General features: G+C 43.8%; 2 protein-coding genes across 6 annotated transcripts in view; one reads left to right on the top strand and one right to left on the bottom strand.

The window, feature by feature from the left end:
- LOC135368825 (tetratricopeptide repeat protein 19, mitochondrial-like) overlaps window positions 1-18,803 on the top strand; it is a 47,043-nt gene that overhangs the window by 18,863 nt on the left and 9,377 nt on the right. Inside the window, exon 1 of one of the 5 annotated variants that reach the window (XM_064602359.1) lies at window positions 14,686-14,773. The exons of the other annotated variants lie outside the window; for them this stretch is intronic. The gene's annotated coding sequence lies outside the window, so the exon portion shown is untranslated. Of the gene's footprint in view, window positions 1-14,685; window positions 14,774-18,803 lie in introns of those variants that run through there. 5 annotated transcript variants of the gene reach the window in all.
- LOC135368827 (caspase-3-like) lies at window positions 3,370-16,099 on the bottom strand. Its single transcript, XM_064602362.1, has 7 exons — window positions 16,030-16,099; window positions 14,053-14,137; window positions 13,026-13,101; window positions 8,084-8,282; window positions 6,472-6,653; window positions 5,497-5,665; window positions 3,370-3,694 (listed from the first exon to the last, which is right to left on the bottom strand). Exons 1-7 carry the CDS (start codon window positions 16,046-16,048, stop codon window positions 3,408-3,410), a joined length of 1,017 nt encoding a protein of 338 aa, XP_064458432.1. The 5' UTR covers window positions 16,049-16,099; the 3' UTR covers window positions 3,370-3,407.

Below are 18,803 nucleotides of genomic sequence, written 5' to 3'. Positions count from 1 at the left end.
CGTCGTATGTTTACAAACAGGGAGAGGTGAATGAGTGAGTGAGTGCATCTCGGTCCCTTATACAAATATCAACAAGAAGAGTGTTTTGCTTTCTTTCTCTGTTCCCGCTGTACTAGGTGGCGCTTCACTTGCATCAGCCGCTCCTCTTCCTGTAGACTTTCGCTTTGGCCGAGGAACTAAGTGGGCAACGAAGCCCCCCCACTTCTGTGTTCTATTTCGGTCCTTCGCTCCACACTGGTTCGAATTTCACTCTGTCGCATTCGAGTAGAACGTGTCGTATGGTTTCCGGCGCGGCACCGCATTAAGTGACACGTAGGGCTTACATCATGAAATGGTTCGTTTCGCCTTACGTTGGTTTGGAGTCCTTGCTTGGAACCAAAAGTGCACTGTTCCTTATCTCCTGTATACGTCGGAGAGGTTGCTGGTTCCTTGTGTGTGCTGTAGTCTTTAAGGCTCTGCTTCTTGTTGACGTTTTTTCTCCATTCTTCAATTTCTATATTGGTGATTTCCTTTGAAGCGATTTTCGTCCACTGTATTTCGTTTGTGGCGGTTTCTCTTGTCGTACCGGGACTGTATATTTTCGATCGTATTGGTTTATTTTTTTTATCCAGTTTGGCTTTATTCCACGCTATCTGATGTATTGAAAAACTCTTTTTGCCAAATATGGACGTTTCTTGTAGGTGGATCAGGCGACCCAGGTAGTGTGTCTTTCATCTGGCGTCCCTTGTATCGAAAGTGGACCATGCCATTTCCCCCTGTATGGCCGCATTGGCTGTAGCGAGGTTTCCTCCAAATAGCAACGTGCCCAATTCTCTCTGGTGTTGATCCAGGGTCTTTATTGTGTCCGATGGGAGTCCGATTGCGTCATTCGCGTAAGTGAGTACAGGTCCTACAGGACTACAGCGGTTGTTTTCCATAACAGTCTTCCCACTGTTGTAAGAACGTAAGAATAGCTCAAAGTAAAAGGCGGAAGCACAATCGTGCCATAAGGTTTGCCACAAAACCTGAAGTAGTTGGCGCCTGCAGTAACCTAACTACTACTGTAGGTAACTACTCAAAATAGTAGTTTAACTAGTACTTGGACACTACATTTCTGCAAGTAGTTGTAGAAAATAGTAAAGCAAACTAGTAGTAAACTATTAGTTAAACTACCTGATTGTTGTTATAAAGTAGTTAACTACTTTATAACTACAATCAGGTAGTTTAACTAGTTGTTTAACTACTGGCCGTCACTGGTAAATACCCCTACCATCCTGTATGATGTCGGACAACAACCTCCGTGCTCCTTCGGGTGTCATGTTTTATCTCGAACAAAAAAATAAAAAAGAGAACAGCTTGTTGACTGCGACGGAGACATTCAAGCCGTCAAGCCAACGCGGAGCCCCCTTCACGGCGCCTTCCCGGCATACTAAAATAAAAGCTTCTCGCTTTGCACTAACAAAAACTGTAGGCGAAAACTTCACAGAGAAATCGTTCCTTGATACAAGCGTGTTGACTTATCAAAACATTTTTTTCTGCTTGCAGTGGAAACACAAGTACATCTGAAAGACAGCATTACAGCAACCTTATTTCAGAGGAGCAAGTGCCTGACAGAGCGCGCCGCGGCCACAATTGAGCCTCTGTATGCAATAAGGCGATAAGTAGAAAGACAATAAACCGAGAAAATTGTAAGTGAAGATTTGGTACAGTGATTGCGGAGTTTCCTCGAATAACCCAAATGCAAAATGTGTAGCATATATGCGTGTCTGCTCTACACGTATGCCCCGTTAGCATCGTTTCTGGGTGTGTGGCTTAGCAGAAACTGAACAAAACACAGCAGCATGACAGTATCCCCTTTTTCCATATAACACCGCCCGCACAGGGTTTCCGTGCAGGAAAAAAACGGTTTTCACGAGTCGGACTTTCATGGAGACGTCACTACGGGCGAAGTTAACTTTGCGCAGTAGAACAGGCTAGACCGTGACTATCGGGCTGCTAAATGAGCACACTATTGAAAATAATGTTCTGTATGACCAGCAAAGTATGACGCATAGTGCTCATATATATATATATATATATATTCGTTTCCTTTTACAAAGCTCAGCAGCATTGCTGACATGGTCACGTGATGTACACTCTTAAAAATGAGGGGGGGGGGGTGATGGCAGGATAGGCTCGCCGTTGTTGGCCACACAGAAGTGGGCGTCGTCACGACTATAGCCAAAAAAAGAAAAGGAAAACGCATAGCAAAACAAAACACAAAGGAAGGACGGACGGATGGAGGATAGAGGAGGTTGAAGGATGGGGATGCGGTGAGGTGCACGAGTTCATCGGGGAGAGTACAGTATTAGATGGGTCGATCAGCAAGGCCTGTCTTCAGTAGCTTAAAAATGATGGTGGTGGTGGTGGTGATAGGGCTTGCCGTTGTCGGCCTCACGTATGTGGGCAACGTCACGACTCACGCCCTGGGGGAATGTGCGTCCTGGGCCGACTTCTAAGGGAACTGTGCCGACATATGTCTGAAAGCGTCTGAGGAAAACCCAGGAAAAACCCCAGACAGCACAGCCGGCACTGGGATTCGAACCCTGGTACCTCCCAGTCTCGACGTGACATGGCCAGCACGCTAACCACTGAGCCACGGGAGCTGGTCGTAAAATGCTTAAAAATGAACTTCACCGCATAGCACGCTCCTAGCCAACCATCGTCTCGAATGATATATCGTTATCTGCACTGCTTTGTTGAAAACTGTAGGCGTACGACTTTTCTGTGACAATTATGACCGGCATAAGTGTCACAGAAAAGGCGTACGCCTCCCCCCTGTTTTGAACAAATCATGACACAGAATGAATATCATTCACTGTGATGGTTGGTTAGGAGCGTGCTATGTGGTGGAGTTCTGTTTTAACAGTGTAGTTTGCGTTTACACGCTTCGAAATGAACTTCACCGCATAGCACGCTTGTTCTTGCCGAAAGGGGCAGTGAAGTTGGATTGGATCGCACAGAGTGAATGCAGCGAGCAGTCGAAAAAGTGATGATCCTCATGAACCACAGGAACACCAGTAAAGTCACTTCGGGGTTACCGTGTCGCACCTCCTTGAACACTGACGTGCCACAGACTGTGTCCTTTTGTCCTCGTGAAATGTGAGCCTATATCGGCTGCACTCGGCAAATGGCAGAGCAGCACACAGGCCTACAGCAAGACAGACATTACGTGTTACACTGAAAAATCTCCCAACGTCACAAGCTGGCAATATAGTGGTGACCGCGCTTGGGAAGCAGAACACTTGGCTGTTGACGACTGTATATACTACAGCGATAATGATAACGGGCCACAACGATTACACATCCTATATAACAGCTTGTTCAAGGGCAGTCCTATGCACGCCGATATGCCATGTGCCAATTTATTAGTAGCGCAGTTGTGGACGTCAAACAGCCGTACGAGACGCAGCCTTTGAAAGAAAAAGTCTCTTGGTGAGTGTAAACGTACAGCAGGGCATCTGCATAAGCTCTCTCTGATCCATCTCGCTTTTTGCTCCTTCCTTTTGATCCCCCTCTCTTTTTACTCCGTACTTAAGGGCTACGTTGTTCCTCACCAGAGTCATTACTCTGGTAAGCTCCACACTGTCTCTGCCCTCGAGCGAACTCCTGAAAACTTCATCCATCGCCTCAGTGTAGAACGAACCCTGGCATTCATCTCGATGGGAAACGTATCCTGCAGGAACAAGGTCACAGTCATAGCACATAGCACATAGTCATAGCACATAGTCATAGTACATAGTCATAGCACATAGCACAACTTCAGAATATCTGTTATCCCGTTGAGAGAAACAAGAACAACCATGCAGCAGAAGCTGTAACCACTATGTAATCATCATGAACCGTTGGTCTTCCCAGCAAGCATAGCATGTGCGTTGACTATGCATGAATATACTTACTACATCTATCACGGACGAAATCTTTATTCGAAGTTATCAAACAACGATGCGTCTCTTAGGAAACTGCCCTTTCAGAAAGGGCCTCTTCCGACCACTCTTTACAGTGCATAACCACGCTCTTAAAAATAAGGTGGTGGTGGTGATGTTGAAAGGGCTTGCCGTTGTCGGCCTCACGTATGTGGGCAACGGCGCGACTGACGCCCTGGGGAAATGTGCGTCCTGGGCCGACTTCTAGGGGAACTGTGCAAAAATAAACTTCACCGTATAGCACGCTGTGCGCCAATCATTGCCACGAATGATAGGGTTATCGCTTCTTATTCGTATAGAGGGAGTGGGACGTACGCCTTCTTGTGGCAATTCGGATATATGAAAATTGACACAAAAAGGCTTACGCCACCCTCTGTATTCCAATCACAAGCGAGAACCTTATCGTTCGTGGCAATGGTTGGCGCACAGCGTGCTATGTGGTGAAGTTCTGTTTTTAGACTGCATAACAGCGTCCACGCCGTGGTCGCCATGTTGCACCTACTCTCCTAAAAATGAACTTCACCACATAGCACTCTCCTAGCTAACCATCACTCCGAATGACAACGTTCTCGCCCCTGATTTGGTGAAAACGGGAGGAGGAGCCTATTTTGTTCATTATGCACGGCACAAAATAGGCTCCTCCTCCCATTTTTCAACAAATCTAAGGCGAGAACGTTGTCATTAGGGGTGATGGTTGGCTAGGAGCGTGCTATGTGGTGAAGTTCATTTCTAAGAGTGTAGGCAGGAATAATAATAATGGTGCACTCTTAAAAATGCGTTTCACCACATAGCACGCTCCTAGCCAACCATCACCCCTAATGACAACGTTCTCGCCCCTGATTTGTTAAAAATGGGAGGAGGAGCCTATTTTGTACCATTATGCTCCCGTGGCTCAGTGGTTATCGTGCTGACCATGTCACGTCGAGACTGGGAGGTACCCGGGTTCGAATCCCGGTGCCAGCTGTGCTGTCTGGGGTGTTTCCTGGTTTTTCCTTAGACGCTTTCAGACGTATGTCGGCACAGTTCCCTTAGAAGTCGGCCCAGGACGCACATTCCCCCACACTCCTAGAAATGAACTGCACCACATAGCACGGTCCTAGCCCTCCATCATCTCGAATGATATCGTTATCTGCCCTGATTTGTTGAAAACGGGGGCGTACGCCTTTTTTGTGACAATTATGAGCAGCATAAGTGTCACAGAAAAGGCGTACGCCTCCCGTTTTCAACAAATCAGGGCAGATAACGATATCATTCGAGATTATGGTTGGCTAGCAGCGTGCTATGCGGTGAAGTTCATTTTTTAGAGTGTACGGCGTTTTTAAAACACTTATGCAGTTCCAAAAAAGGCGTTCGTCCTGCGCTTTCCACAAATAGTGAGTTATAAAAGTATCAGTATGTCCAGTGGTTGGACTTCACCGTGCTATGTGGTGAAGTTCTCTTTTTAGAGTGTACTCGAAGTCTTTTATTTGGCGACGTTACTTTATAGAATAAGAAAGCAGACGAAAACGTAAGAAAGCAGGCCAAGAAATCCGAAACTGCCATATAAGCTTACCCGGAGCAGTGGCGATTCCCACATAAATGTCCTTGTAGGGTGTAATGCCGTAGACCCAGCGATCTTCTTTCTCATTGAGAACGCTTGGTGTTCTCTCTTTCTGCTCCGTGTCTCTGGTTTTATTGTCGTTTTTATCCTCCTTCTCCTCATTTTTAACTGTCTGGCAGGCCTGCAGTATCATATACGGTTTACGCATACGTCGCAATTTATTCATCGATGAGGTAAACATTCGCACAGTCTTACCTGTCATTAACAGTGTAATGACGTCACTTTCGTTCGCTATTTGTCGCCAACTGGTATTCAACACGAAATTTATAGTCGTGTTCAACTTAAGAAATATAGACCGTTAACTACATACGGCATTGAAGATGAGGATACGCTATAGTGCTCCACACTCTTAAAAATGAACTTCACCGCATAGCACGCTCCTAGCCAACCATAATCTCGTACGATATCGTTATCTGCCCTGATTTGTTGAAAACGGGAGGCGTACGCCATTTTTGTGACACTTATGCTGTTCATAATTGTCACAAAAAAGGCGTTCGCCTACCGTTTTCAACAAATCAGGGCAGATAACGATATCATTCGAGGTTATGGTCGGCTAGGAGCGTGCTATGCGGTGAAGTTCATTTTTAAGAGTGCAGAAGAAATACTGCAGCTCCACCATGCGCCACCAGTATAGGGGATCGCACTTTCTGCTGCACGACCATAGTATACGGCTATAATGCTGCATGACTATAATAGTGGGTGGATGTTCTGAATAGACTGTTTGCTGTCTAGCATTCTTTCACTCATTCTAGAATATTATACTGTACCGAACTGATGTCATTGGAATTGTGTATCAGATATGGAAGATAAATGGCGTGAAGCCCATATTCTCAAAAAAAAAAAAAAAAAAAAGAAAAGTAGGTTTCTACAGGGGTTCTTGTTACGTTAGGCGATCAAAACCTGCATTCCGCCAAGTCAGAGACTTACCTGAACAAAGAACAACTTCGGTTTCCCTTTAAGCGTCGCGCAGCTATTTCCCGCAAATTCTTTTATGATTTCCTCCAGGCTGATCCTTGGGCCCTTACTGTCGTATATGTGGCCTCTCTCCCCATGGCTCATGATCCAACAAACAAAGATGTCGGATTTGGGATCCATTCCATCCTTCACATCTGAGAGAAAAGACCGAAAGCAACATGCGGACTTTATTAATGATGGTGGGAGATATATGTCGCCCTCTTCTGCGCACTTCAGAACTTCACCGCATAGCACGCTCCTAGCCAACCAAGATCTCAATGATATCGTTATCGGCCCTGATTTGTTGAAAGCGAGAGGCGTACGCCCTTTTTGTGACAATTATGAACAGCATAAGTGTCACAAAAAGGGCGTACGCCTCCCGTTTTCATCAAATCAGGGTAGATAACGATATCATTTGAGATGATGTTTGGCTACACCCTTAAAAATGAACTTCACCACATAGCACGCTCATAGCCAACCATTGTCCCGAATGACAGCGTTCTCGCCCCCGATTTGTTGAAAACGAGAGGCGGGGCCTATTTTGTAACCATTATGCACGGCACAAAATAGGCTCCGCCTCTCGTTTTCAACAAATCGGGGGCAAGAGCGTTGTCATTCGGGATGATGGTTGGCTAGGAGCGTGCTATGTGGTGAAGTTCATTTTTAAGAGTGTAGGAGCTTGCTTTGCGGTGGAAGTTCATTTCTAAGAGTGTGGGGTTTTACAGTGCATGTTATTCTGCTTTCCTGGTGGCCTCATAAAATAGCTTTGCAGTCCCGTTTTACAGTAACAAATATAAGGGGTGAAATATTTATTTCCCCTGCAAAGCTTCGTTAAAAACAAATATGTGACACGAGAAAATGAAGACGCGATTAACCCCGGCGGTGGTTTTGGAATGATTTATGACGGACTCACTTCTTATGAAAGTCTATATGGGGAAATTTTGTTCGCAGGGTTCTCGTAAACCTCTCTAAATTTCTACACGAAAGAGGCACAGGTGTGTTCTCCTCGAGTGTACCAACGGAATGACACATCTTTGAAGGCCTGGCGCGATCCACTGATTTTTTGCGAACTAAAGTTCGTCAGTGTTCAATACATGGGAGTCTGAGAGATATGCAACAAAATCGCTTCCTCGCACGAGATATGGGTCAAAATGAGTTCATTCCCTACAGTAACAGTCTGGGAATTGATTGCAATAAGCAAATTCGACAAGCTTACTGCAGTTTTCCAGATCCCTGCGAATGAAAATAATGGCCTTGTCGTTCACTACAGTATATTCTGCACGCTGCCGCCGATTACATTTCTTCCTTAAAGCGAGGAAAGCAAAGCGAAGAAAACACTTTTGCGACAATGCTCTCTCCAATGTTGTACAGTGACAACGACATAACAAGACAACACATGACAACACATAGACTATATGTATAAGACAACAGCATGACGCTGTTCTCCTATTGCGAGGGGGAGGATTTGCAGACTGTACACTTACAAGAGAGAACTGAAGTTCTGAGGCTGGAACAACATAGAAAGGACAAATACATAGAAAGCCTCAAATTTGCCGACGAACCACTTACGTCAGCCATTTAGTACCTTGTATTGACTTCTTAATGTCGCTGTCGGTAAGCTCGTGATCTCTGGCCGTATATTTTCTGCCTTCCTTGCTCTCGTAGTCCACGGCTCCGACCTTCGTGGCCAACTTGCATTGGAATCCGAGGTCATCGAACAATTTGTGCATTCGCTCTGCATCCTTTGAGGCACCCTTGCGATCCTCAATTGGTCCCTGAAATTTCTGCAAGAAGCGCATAACACAAAACGCCTGATCAAGAAACAGACAGCACCCCCTGCTATACCCCATTGAACCAGTGCCGTGTATTATATGCTGCTATATATATATATATATACACACACACACATATATATATATATATATATATATATATATATATATAGGCTCCACCCACTTTTTGAGGTATCTAGCGAATCACAGTTCGAAATACAGTTCCCTGTTATTGTAGCTCATCCAGTACTCGTAACTCATCCCTTATTTGCTGGGTGCCACCATTTGGGAGCAACATAAATCATACACTTAACCCCCACAGAAGAATCGCTCCGCGCGCGCGAATGTCACAGGGGTGACACAAACCCGCCATTGTTGTAACTACCCTCAAGTGGGTGCTTTTGGCAAAACTGTCATCTTGTCCTGGTCGCACGTCATAGAAAACGTCATTTTGAGGTCATGTGACTTTATTTACATGTCGTTTTGCCGCTTACCGACATATTTTCGCCGTCATAACACCAAGAGATGACCGTATTTTGCCAGCGTAAACTATGTGGTGCTTCTTCCGCAACATGGTAGCCCATTTCACCTTAGTTTAAGTACATCGCATCGGCTCGGTAAGTCTTAACGCGCGCTGATCATCACATCTTTGGAAGTTGTCAACAATACGAGGCTTTATGTGTAAAACTGCGCGTTTTATTGCGAGATTATCGGATAAAAATAATTACCGTGATCGAAAAACATCCAAAACGTCGTCCAGAAACAACAACCGCATTGTTTACAAACGGTTTGGTCGCCGATCGCGGGCGCCGCCATCTTTAAGGTCACGTGTGCCTTGACGTTTGCTGTGACGTGCGACCAGGACCTGTCCAGGATGCATTGCGTTCGCCCAGCACGCTTTCGTCTACGGAGCAATACATTGGATGCCACCCCTGTGGCGAATGTAGCGCGGCGTAGAGCGGGTACTGGGAAGAGAGAGAGAGAGAGAGTGCCGGCACTACATCGCGAAGCGGAGGCGTCGTGCAAAGGCTGGTAGCCAATAACAGGAGCCTTCCACGGATGAGTGGGCGGTCACAATTGTAGGACTTAAGTTGTCACTGTCTATAAATTGAAACGGATATTGCTATAGTGGCAAACCGAAGCGACGGATTTTGCGCGAACTTTTATAGGCGCCAGCTGCATAGAGAGAGGGGCATGTTGAGAAAACTCAAAACTGTAGAAATGATTGCTGGCAGAAGTGATTGGTCAGGACAGCGGTGGAACCGCTTCTTTGTGGCAGATAGCTGCTGGTGCGAAGTTTTACCAACTTGCGTGGCTCAGTGGTTAGCATGCTGACTATGTCACGTCGAGACTGGGAGGTACCCGGGTTCGAATCCCGGTGCCGGCTGTGCTGTCTTGGGTTCTTCCTGTGTTTTCCACAGGCGCTTTCAGACATATGTCGGCGCATTTCCCTTAGATGTCGGCCCAGGCGCATATTCCCCCCGGGGCGTCAGTCGTGATGTTGCCCACCTCTGTGAGGCCGACACAGGCGAACCCTTTCACCATCACCACCGGTGGGAGCTTTTAAATCATGTAACGTAAGTAGATTCAATCAAAAATGCACAAAGATGTAAGTATAGATCAGGGATGGGCATAAATACATTTTTTGAGTATTTAAATATAAATACAAAATAATTTGTTGAAAGAGGTATTTAAATACTCTGCATAAATACTTTTCAACATGAGTATTTAAATACAAAATATAAATACAGTATTTAAATACCGTAACTACTACCATAAATACTGTGAGGAAAATGTCATCCGGAATTACAGAAATAACGATGATCATAACAACAAATCAGCAACGAACAATAGCATTTATTTGTTACATTATCATGGCAATTTTAATATTAGAAGTTTCTCGAATATTGTATCTTTTAGGCATCTTTTGTTCGGCCGTACAATTAGATTCGCAAATGAGAAGAGCATCGGCACAGGTGCTGATGAACAAATGCTTGTATTAAATTTAACGAAGATGCTTCGTACAACAAAGTAATTGGCTAGTCGCGACCGTTGTCCGCAACAACAGTGAAAAACTTGCCATCTAAAATTGTTTGTCGCATGTGCATGGTAGCACAAACACGGCATAACTGCGCCCCAAACTCTCTCTTCTTCCCGAAACGTCAAATGGAGGGCAACTTTAAGATATGAGTCAGCATATACTGTATTTAGGAGCATTTACAAGAATAAATACCCAAAAATTGGTATTTAAATATAATTATAAATACATTTTTCAAGTCTGTATTTAAATACAAAATATAAATACATGTATTTATATTTTAAATAGTATTTTAATTACAATGTATTTAAATACTGCCCATCCCTGGTATAGATAAAATCCAGTGATATAACGCAGAATTGATTGATTGATTTGTAAAAGAAAAAAAAAAGGGGGGGGGGGGCGTCTGTGTCGCTATTTTCTTGGGAACGCGGTCTGAACTAGGCTTAACGTTAGTGACGAAACATCTCGTTTTTGCCTAAATAATGATGGCGAAACGCAAGTTGAAGCAGATTTCGTAGATGCGTATACTCACAGTACGAAATTAAAGTAGCATGTGAAAATTTCTTTACACGAAATCTCCGATTCGCCGTCCCGCCGCAGATGACATATTTTCCAAATGTACCTCATTACACCAACAGCAAACTGTAAAACAGCAATTTCATCGCTTTTACTGGCTTAAAGTGCTAGATTGATATTTAGATTGTATGTAACTAGATAGTAGGATCGATCTGATTACATTTAGATAGCTAGATGGTATTTAGTGGTATTTCGATACTTTTTGTGCATATCACATTGATTTTCATGGAGGAACTCTAACATATAGGGTTCGGCATTTTCGGTTTTTGTGTTTGTGCTGATTGACGTATGTTTTTCGTTGTTTATTGATTTACGCGAAATCAGCTTTTCTCTATGTTTTTCCTGGCGTGCACGTCGTTTACCCGACAGTTGTTGGCGAATGGAAATCACAATGCAATTTCCGCACGATACTAATTTAACATGGCTTTGTTCGCTTAGGTGGCGATTTACGGATAACGAAAAAGTAAATGGTCTCACGACGTAAACCCCCAGTTAGTATTATTAAAAAAGTAAATGAACATTTTTCACTACCATCGTATTTCTGTATAGTTCTCTGACCTGCATCAACAACTTGTTAGGCTTTTACAGCAATTTGCTCTGTCAATATCCCCCTGTATTCGGTGTTTTTCGATTAAAACCGAAAACTCGGAACCCATGTAACCTAGTTACTTTTTGCAGTAACTTCGACTATTTTCAGAGTATTTTTTTTTCATAAAAAATGAAAACATGAGTGACAACCGTGATCAACAGTGGCTAGGGAACCTGACCTGACGAGTGCCTTGCAATCATTCGCAATACTGAAGGCTGTATTTTTCAAATAAAATACTGGTTTGCAAAGCAGTCCTGCGGTGGAGTCGTTATTTATCTTTGGGGATCGCGTCCGCACAAATCCCCGAACCCGAATGACAGAGAAGAATTTTGAAATCATTTTGCTCGTGCAAACAGAATGTATTTAAAGGTACCATAAAGCAGTCGAGGTCGAACCTCAGACTATGCAATCAGCATGACGTGAGAGTGCTAGGCTCAAAGGTTCAGCACAATAAGTAATATGCACAGGAGTTTACTCTAAGTATTTTTAATTGGTAAATAAAAACGCAGTCAAGCGCAGTCAAGAATGTCGGGGCGACGCCTGGTGGGAAGAAGTACTCAATTTGTCAAGCAACCCTGTAAACAAGGAGACCGATAAACAGATGGCTCTCCTGTTGGGATTTGCAGATACTACCTTTCGACAAAATGTAATTTGTGTGAAAGAAAATAAACAAAAGCCGAATCTTGCGCAGCTAAACGTCTATACCTGGGCCTTGTTTCAGCACCGTGGCGCTGCTATCGTACGTCGCTCTGTTTGCCCCAGAGCCGTGCGCATGAGACATTTTCGCCGCCGTACTTGGCGGAATTGGCGTTTCCTCGGTCTGCTTCGCCACAGTGTTGCCAGTAGATTTAAATTTGCATTTTTTCGTGAGCTATAACGTCTATGTGAGGAAATATTGCGGCATTTTACTCCTGAGGACGTACACAATTCAGGGCACACAAAACATTAGGTTGCACCTCGACTGTTTTATAGCACCTTTAACAGAGGAGAACTGTTAAGAGGAAAAAAAAGCAGCTGGGGTAAGTTGCTGGTTCATTTATGTGTGTTATCTGGTCAGTGTCCAGTCTATTTTCATGGAATAAAGGATTTTAATGGTTCATAAATGGTGTGTGTGCAGAATGCATAAAGGAAAGAAGGAATGAAAAAAAAAAGTAATTACGCGTTATCACACCATGTGACCCAAGGTATAATCTGCTTTATTAATCGTAAACTCAACTAATAAGAGCTCGCTATATTGACCCAATCATTCTAACGGAGAAAGCAACTGCAAAAGTACTTAGTACATATTTGGAAGTATCTATTACTGTATTCTTCTTCCATGGGCCGTAGCCGTAGCTCGGACAATTTTAGACCCACTTACCTTAACCGTAACTTAGACACGTCTAAGAAGTAACTTTAGCGACCCTGATAAGACGATTGATATACATACATAGGTCAGTATATGTGGTAATCCAGTCCTACGTCAATATCCTTGTGCCTGTATTGACACTTACCATGCAGGAATCGCCAATAATGACATTTGAATTTTTGTATATCACAGTCAACTTACGACAATGTTGATGATGAGACAGATGTTTTTTCTTGCATCCCTCACGGTGCTGCTCAATTCGTATCTCGCATCCAAACTGTGTTGTATATAAGACAACAAGATATAGATTTGATTTTTCACATATATATTGATTTTTCATATCAATGCACGGAATGATGGTCGGCTAGGAGAGTGCATTGTGGTGCAGTTCTGTACTCTACTTCACTCTAGAGACTTTACTTCAGACTCTACTTCAAAAGTAATTGATTACTCGATATATGTGTAAACTCAAAATTGTAATCGAATTACTTGCTCAAAAATGTGATTGATTGCTCCGAAAATTATTCAAAAAGTAATTGATTGCGGGTAACGCAATTAATTGTAAAGCGTCACGTAAATGTCTACACTCTTAAAAATGAACTTCAACACATAGCACGCTCCTAACCAACCATCATCCCGAATGACAACGTTCTCGCCCCTGATTTGTTGAAAACGGGAGGCGGAGCCTATTCTGTGCCGTGCATAATGGCGCAAAATAGGCTCCTCCTCCCGTTTTCAACAAATCAGGGGCGAGAACGTTGTCATTCGGGACGATGGTTGGCTAGGAGCGTGCTATGTGGTGAAGTTCATTTTTAAGAGTTCCCCTAGAAGTCGGCCCAGGACGCACATTTCCCCAGGGCGTAAGTCGTGACGTTGCCCACATACGTGAGGCCGACAACGGCAAGCCCTTTCACCACCACTACCACCACCATCATTTTTAAGAGTGTACATCTTAGTGGCCAACAGCGGCGAGCCTATCCTGCCATTACCCCCCTCCCCTCATTTTTAAGAGCGTACATGCGCATGCATATCCACACATATTTACACAAGTGCCAGGATCGCCATCAATGTGGCAGTTACTTGTCTCCCTTTGTGTGCGCCAAAATAAGTTCACTGCCTATGTGAAACGAAGTGCAGTTGTATCCACCTCACAAGAAGTTTCTTTTTTTTTTTTTTTCCTCAGTCTGAATTACACAATTTAAGGGAAAAAGTAACGAACTTTCCTTACCCTGTGCTCCGTCTAGGACCTTCTGAGTATTGCGGCGTAGCTATGCTCCTCTTTTCCAGAAACAGTTTTTCGTCGGAGGGATGAGCTGAAAGTGTGAGGTTTTCCTATACACAAAAACGCGATTCATGGAATGGGCGCGGCCATTAGTTATGCCACCCCGTGGTGGTCACAGGAACTAACTGTGCACGTGTGGACTGCTGTTTGCAGATTTCCTTCATTTTCCCGTGTGTTTTTTTTTTTTCGTTTATTTTCGTGTCAGTTCGTGTTCATTTCGTGCCCGTTCATTTTCTCCCGCTTGGGGAACCGTTGTGGAAAAGATCTCGTATCGGTCCGCACACCTCACGTGAACAACTGCATATGGCACGCGGAAGCAAGCTTCTTTTTCCTTGATCTCTCGAACGTTGGTACGCTACTCAGATGTTTAGCTGATGAATAGTTATACGGAATGTCACGTTATTGTCAGTCATATCATTAAAGACGACGGCCACCGGTATTCATCCCAATTGCAGTCCACCCATGTTGTGTCGTCGCTGGGAACGAGGCTAAGGAGCACACGGTTTGAGAGGTTTGAGAGTAACGCGACAAGGTCTATACTTCGAGCGGTGATCAAGTCATCGGCGATCGCCCCGCCCCCTGGATCTGCCACGGGACCTTCCTTTTGCATATTCGGACGTAGGAGATGACAGATTTTAGCAACCATTCTGAAAGTCGCATATTTCAAGTAAGCCTTCGCTACACTCTAACAATAGAGCTTCACCGCATAGCACGCTGTGCGCCAACCATTGCCACGAATGATAGGGTTATCGCTTTTGATTCGAGGAGTCGGGAAGGCGTACGCCTTTTGTGACAATTACCATATATCCAAATTGCCACAAAAAGGCGCACGCCTCTCTGTATCATTCGAGGCAATGATTGGCGCACAGCGTGCTATGCAGTGAAGCTCTGCTTCTATAGTGCAGATATCACAGGCAGAGGCTGTTACCGGACACGGATCTTGTGCACGTGCGCTGGTTCACCAGAAAGAGAAAGGGAAAAAGCACGGGTAAAGCTATGGTGTGACGTCATATGCACGCCACCTATTGTTTCGTCATCGTCATCCGCCGGCAACGAACTTTCTCGTACCGAACAAAGTTATACGTCTTCCCTGTTTTCGGTACATCATTCTACCGTTAAGAAGGCCCACGTCCACTTCGTTAGGGAATTAAGCCGGCGACTTTTTAATCTGTTAATAACTATAATCTTCGCATCGGGCCCATGATGACAATGGCGCCCCGCCTGATCGGCGTTAAATTGAATTGAATTTTATTTCACACATGGTGTGAGAAACTATGGCAAAAAAACCAAGTGGTTTGACAAAGGCCATAGCTTCTCTACATTCGGACAGCAGTGACATAAAATAGACTACATAAACATTATCATAACGGCAAAGCATAATAGGTAAAAAAGCAAGCAAAATACAAACAAAGGAGAACAACACTAATTACATCAAAGCATAAGCAGTTTTCTAACAAAGAAACAATCTCTTGATGCTGACGTTATTTAACATGGCAATGTTAATGTTTCTGAATGCCCTATCATTCAGTAATAACGGCAGTCGATGTGTGACTGATTGCAGCCCGTATCCAGTCCGACAAAATGGAAGGGTAAATGAAGGACAGAAACAAAACCTCTCGGACAAGTATGTAACGATTTCTAGACGACCCTGCGAACGTGAATGTGTTTTAATTTTGATAGAAAAAGGGTTGGGAGAAGTACGGACATTTAGGTGCCGTTGAAGAACAAACCCTTCCGAAGGACTATTTCCGTAGGTGGGCACTAAGAAATAAATAAATAAATAATGAAATCGGACACAGATTGGTTTGTACACACGTTCATATTGATGGATTAGGAGCTGCATCGGTTATGTGATGCTACACTTTGAGACTAGTAGCGGCAGGGAATGCACGGGTAATATAAATTGGAAATTTATTCGCTTACCGTCTCTACTTAGAGCCATTGGGGTGTAGAGAGTATACCTTATCTATAGGGCACGCCCCCGTACTAGAGTATCCCGCTCTGCAGGCAGGTGGAGCTACTGTTCGTAAATGTCCACACTGCCAGTACTGGACGATGGGGTAGAATTTGCCATTTTGTCATTACACACACGCACAAAAAAAAAGGAAAAATCGGAAGAGGATATATTTATTAGAACAAATAAAAAAGGGAGGAAAGGTCAGCCAAACGGTATATCAGCTTGCTATTCCTCAAAAAAGAAAAGAAAAGAATTAGGAAATAAGGGATAAACTAACAGAAGGCGAGAGAAGGATGATATTCGTAGACTAAGCACAAATAATTCTTAACACAAATATGAGGGTAATGTGCGCGAGGGTGAGCGTTGAGTGTGGGTCACCGACGAAGGAGGGGACACGGCTTGAGTTAACTAGCTGTGCCGCTGAGGAACGTCAAAACTAAAGCTGTACCGAACTTTTCGAAGTTTGAATTTGCGAAAGATTGCGGAATTCGGAATTTTCTTCAAAAAAATTCGAAAAAAATCGCATATGTTGGACTTCAATTTCAATTTACTTCCTTGCGGTTGGGAGAGCAGCAAAAAGCCAATGAGGCTTGTCACCGGCTCCTCCCCCTGACTTCGACTGCACATATCACTCTTAAAAATGAACTTCACCGCATAGCACGCTCTTAGCCAACCATTATCTCGAATGATATCGCCATGTGCCCTGATTTGTTCAAAGCGGTAGGCGTACGCCTTTTCTGTGACACTTATGCGGTTCATAATTGTCACAAAAATGGCGTACGCCTCCCGTTTTCAACAAATCAGGGCAGATAACGATATCAATCGAGATGATGGTTGGCTAGGAGCGTGCTATGCGGTGAAGTTCATTTTTAAGAGTGTACGCGCCGATCTCCTTACCGGAAGCGGAAGCATATGTTGTTCGACTGGAAAAGGATATTCGAATACTTAGATTATGACGTTCTATATTTTTCTGTGGCTATATGTTCATTACACTAGCAAGGTAAACTGGAGACCTGGAAAGGAGAAAGTATGAATGCGAGATAATATATTGGACTTTCATCTGTGTAACCAAGATAACGTTGTGGTGTGTGTGTTGTTCTTCGCAATTCTGACCACGATCGCGTTTGTTGTAACATACGGACCTGTTATGAAGTACGTAAAGCCGAACGCTAAAAAGAGATTCTCATTCATAATAGGGCTGACATCGGCTCTCAGCGAGCTCTCTGATGTTTGTGCTAAGGAAACACTTACCTACCAGAAAAATTTGGAGAAAAAAGAAATGCGACAAACCACATTTCACAAAAACTATTAAAAGGCTGCTCAATCTGAAGCACGTGTTTTTTTGTTTCTTTTTTTTTCTGTTTACAAAAAAAGACAGGACTAACACCAATTATGACAATATAAAGGTGCCCCCAACGGGCAATTCGTATGGAAAAGCGTATTTTACTTTAATAAGCTAAGCCCTAGATTAGGTTGCGACTTGACGGTACTGTGGAGACACATAAAAAATTTCGATTAACGAAACGTTTACAGATAACTGAGAATAATGATAAGTGTCCTCTTCTAAATGATTAGTTCAAATCAGGTGGGAAAAAAATCAAGCGAACCGGTGGAGATGTAGGAAGGGAGCTGCCTCAGTACAGAAGCCGCCTAAACAGAGACCGTTCTCCTTCTGGGCGGCCAGAAGAGTGTGAAGGAAAGTATAGTGTTGAAGGCATGTGCTGTTGCGATTGTAGACTGTCTGTTTATACAAGGTGAATTTAACGAAGGTTACACATTTTGATCCCGTGGCAAAAATAGAAAATGACGTTTCTAGCGCTTCAAACTTTGCCGACAGATAGTCTGATAGTTTCAGCCTTTTTTTTTTTTTTTTCAAGTGCTATCACTTTGTACAAAAAAAAAAAAAGAAATTGAGGCAAAGCAAATTCTCACCCAATGCATTTCCTATGGCCTATACCGTCTACAAACCGCTATTTTTTCCTTTGTCTGCTTCTCGTTCACAACACCACATACAGGTGGCGCTGCCTCGGAACCCTGCACTCCAGGAACCCTGCACCTATATGTGGTGGTGTGAACGTGAAGCAGAGATAGGAAAAAATGGCGCCCTGCGGGCTGTATAGGCCATAGTAAATGCATGAGGTGAAAACTTGTTTTGCTTCTAACTTATTGTCTACAATATGACAGCATTTGAAAAAGAAAAGAAAGAAAGAAAGAAAAAGGTTGCGACTTGAGGCGAATGACTCTCAGTCTGCAAAGTTTGAAGCGCCGGAGACGTTACCTTATATTTTTACGACACGATCGAAAGGTGTAACCTTTTTCTAAATTCACCCTATATACTTTTTGGCCGTTCACTTGAGTTGGCCGAAAGATCCCGTTGGAATGGAAGTTTGCTCATGTTGCCCGATATTTAAAGGCGGTGACAAATTGTGATGCGCAGAGAATTATAGACCTGTCTCACTGTTAAGCTCCCGTGGGAAAATCCTGGAACACATTATCTACTCCAATACTATAGCACTGGGGGGACTGTCCCTTCCTATCCAGAATGTAGACCACCTTTTCTACCTCTTCACCCTCTTCCTCTACCTCCACGCTCCCTCACACCTATACACTCTTAGAAATGAACTCCGCTGTATTCTGTATAGCGGGCTCCTAGCGAACCATAATCTCGAATGATATCGTTATCGGCCCATTCGCTTCCCATTGTGTATAAACAATAATGTTGTCCATTTATGTTGTCCAC

Source organism: Ornithodoros turicata, chromosome 9 (assembly GCF_037126465.1).
Source record: "Ornithodoros turicata isolate Travis chromosome 9, ASM3712646v1, whole genome shotgun sequence".
In the NCBI taxonomy this organism is placed as follows: Eukaryota; Metazoa; Arthropoda; class Arachnida; order Ixodida; family Argasidae; genus Ornithodoros; species Ornithodoros turicata.
This window is presented reverse-complemented; position numbering and strand designations above follow the sequence as displayed.

Coding starts and splice junctions, on each gene's coding strand:
- LOC135368827 (XM_064602362.1), bottom strand. Junction 5,666..6,471: donor CGAAGTTGTTCTTTGTTCAG/GTAAGTCTCTGA, acceptor ATGATACTGCAG/GCCTGCCAGACAGTTAAAAA. Junction 3,695..5,496: donor GGGAATCGCCACTGCTCCGG/GTAAGCTTATAT, acceptor TTGTTCCTGCAG/GATACGTTTCCCATCGAGAT.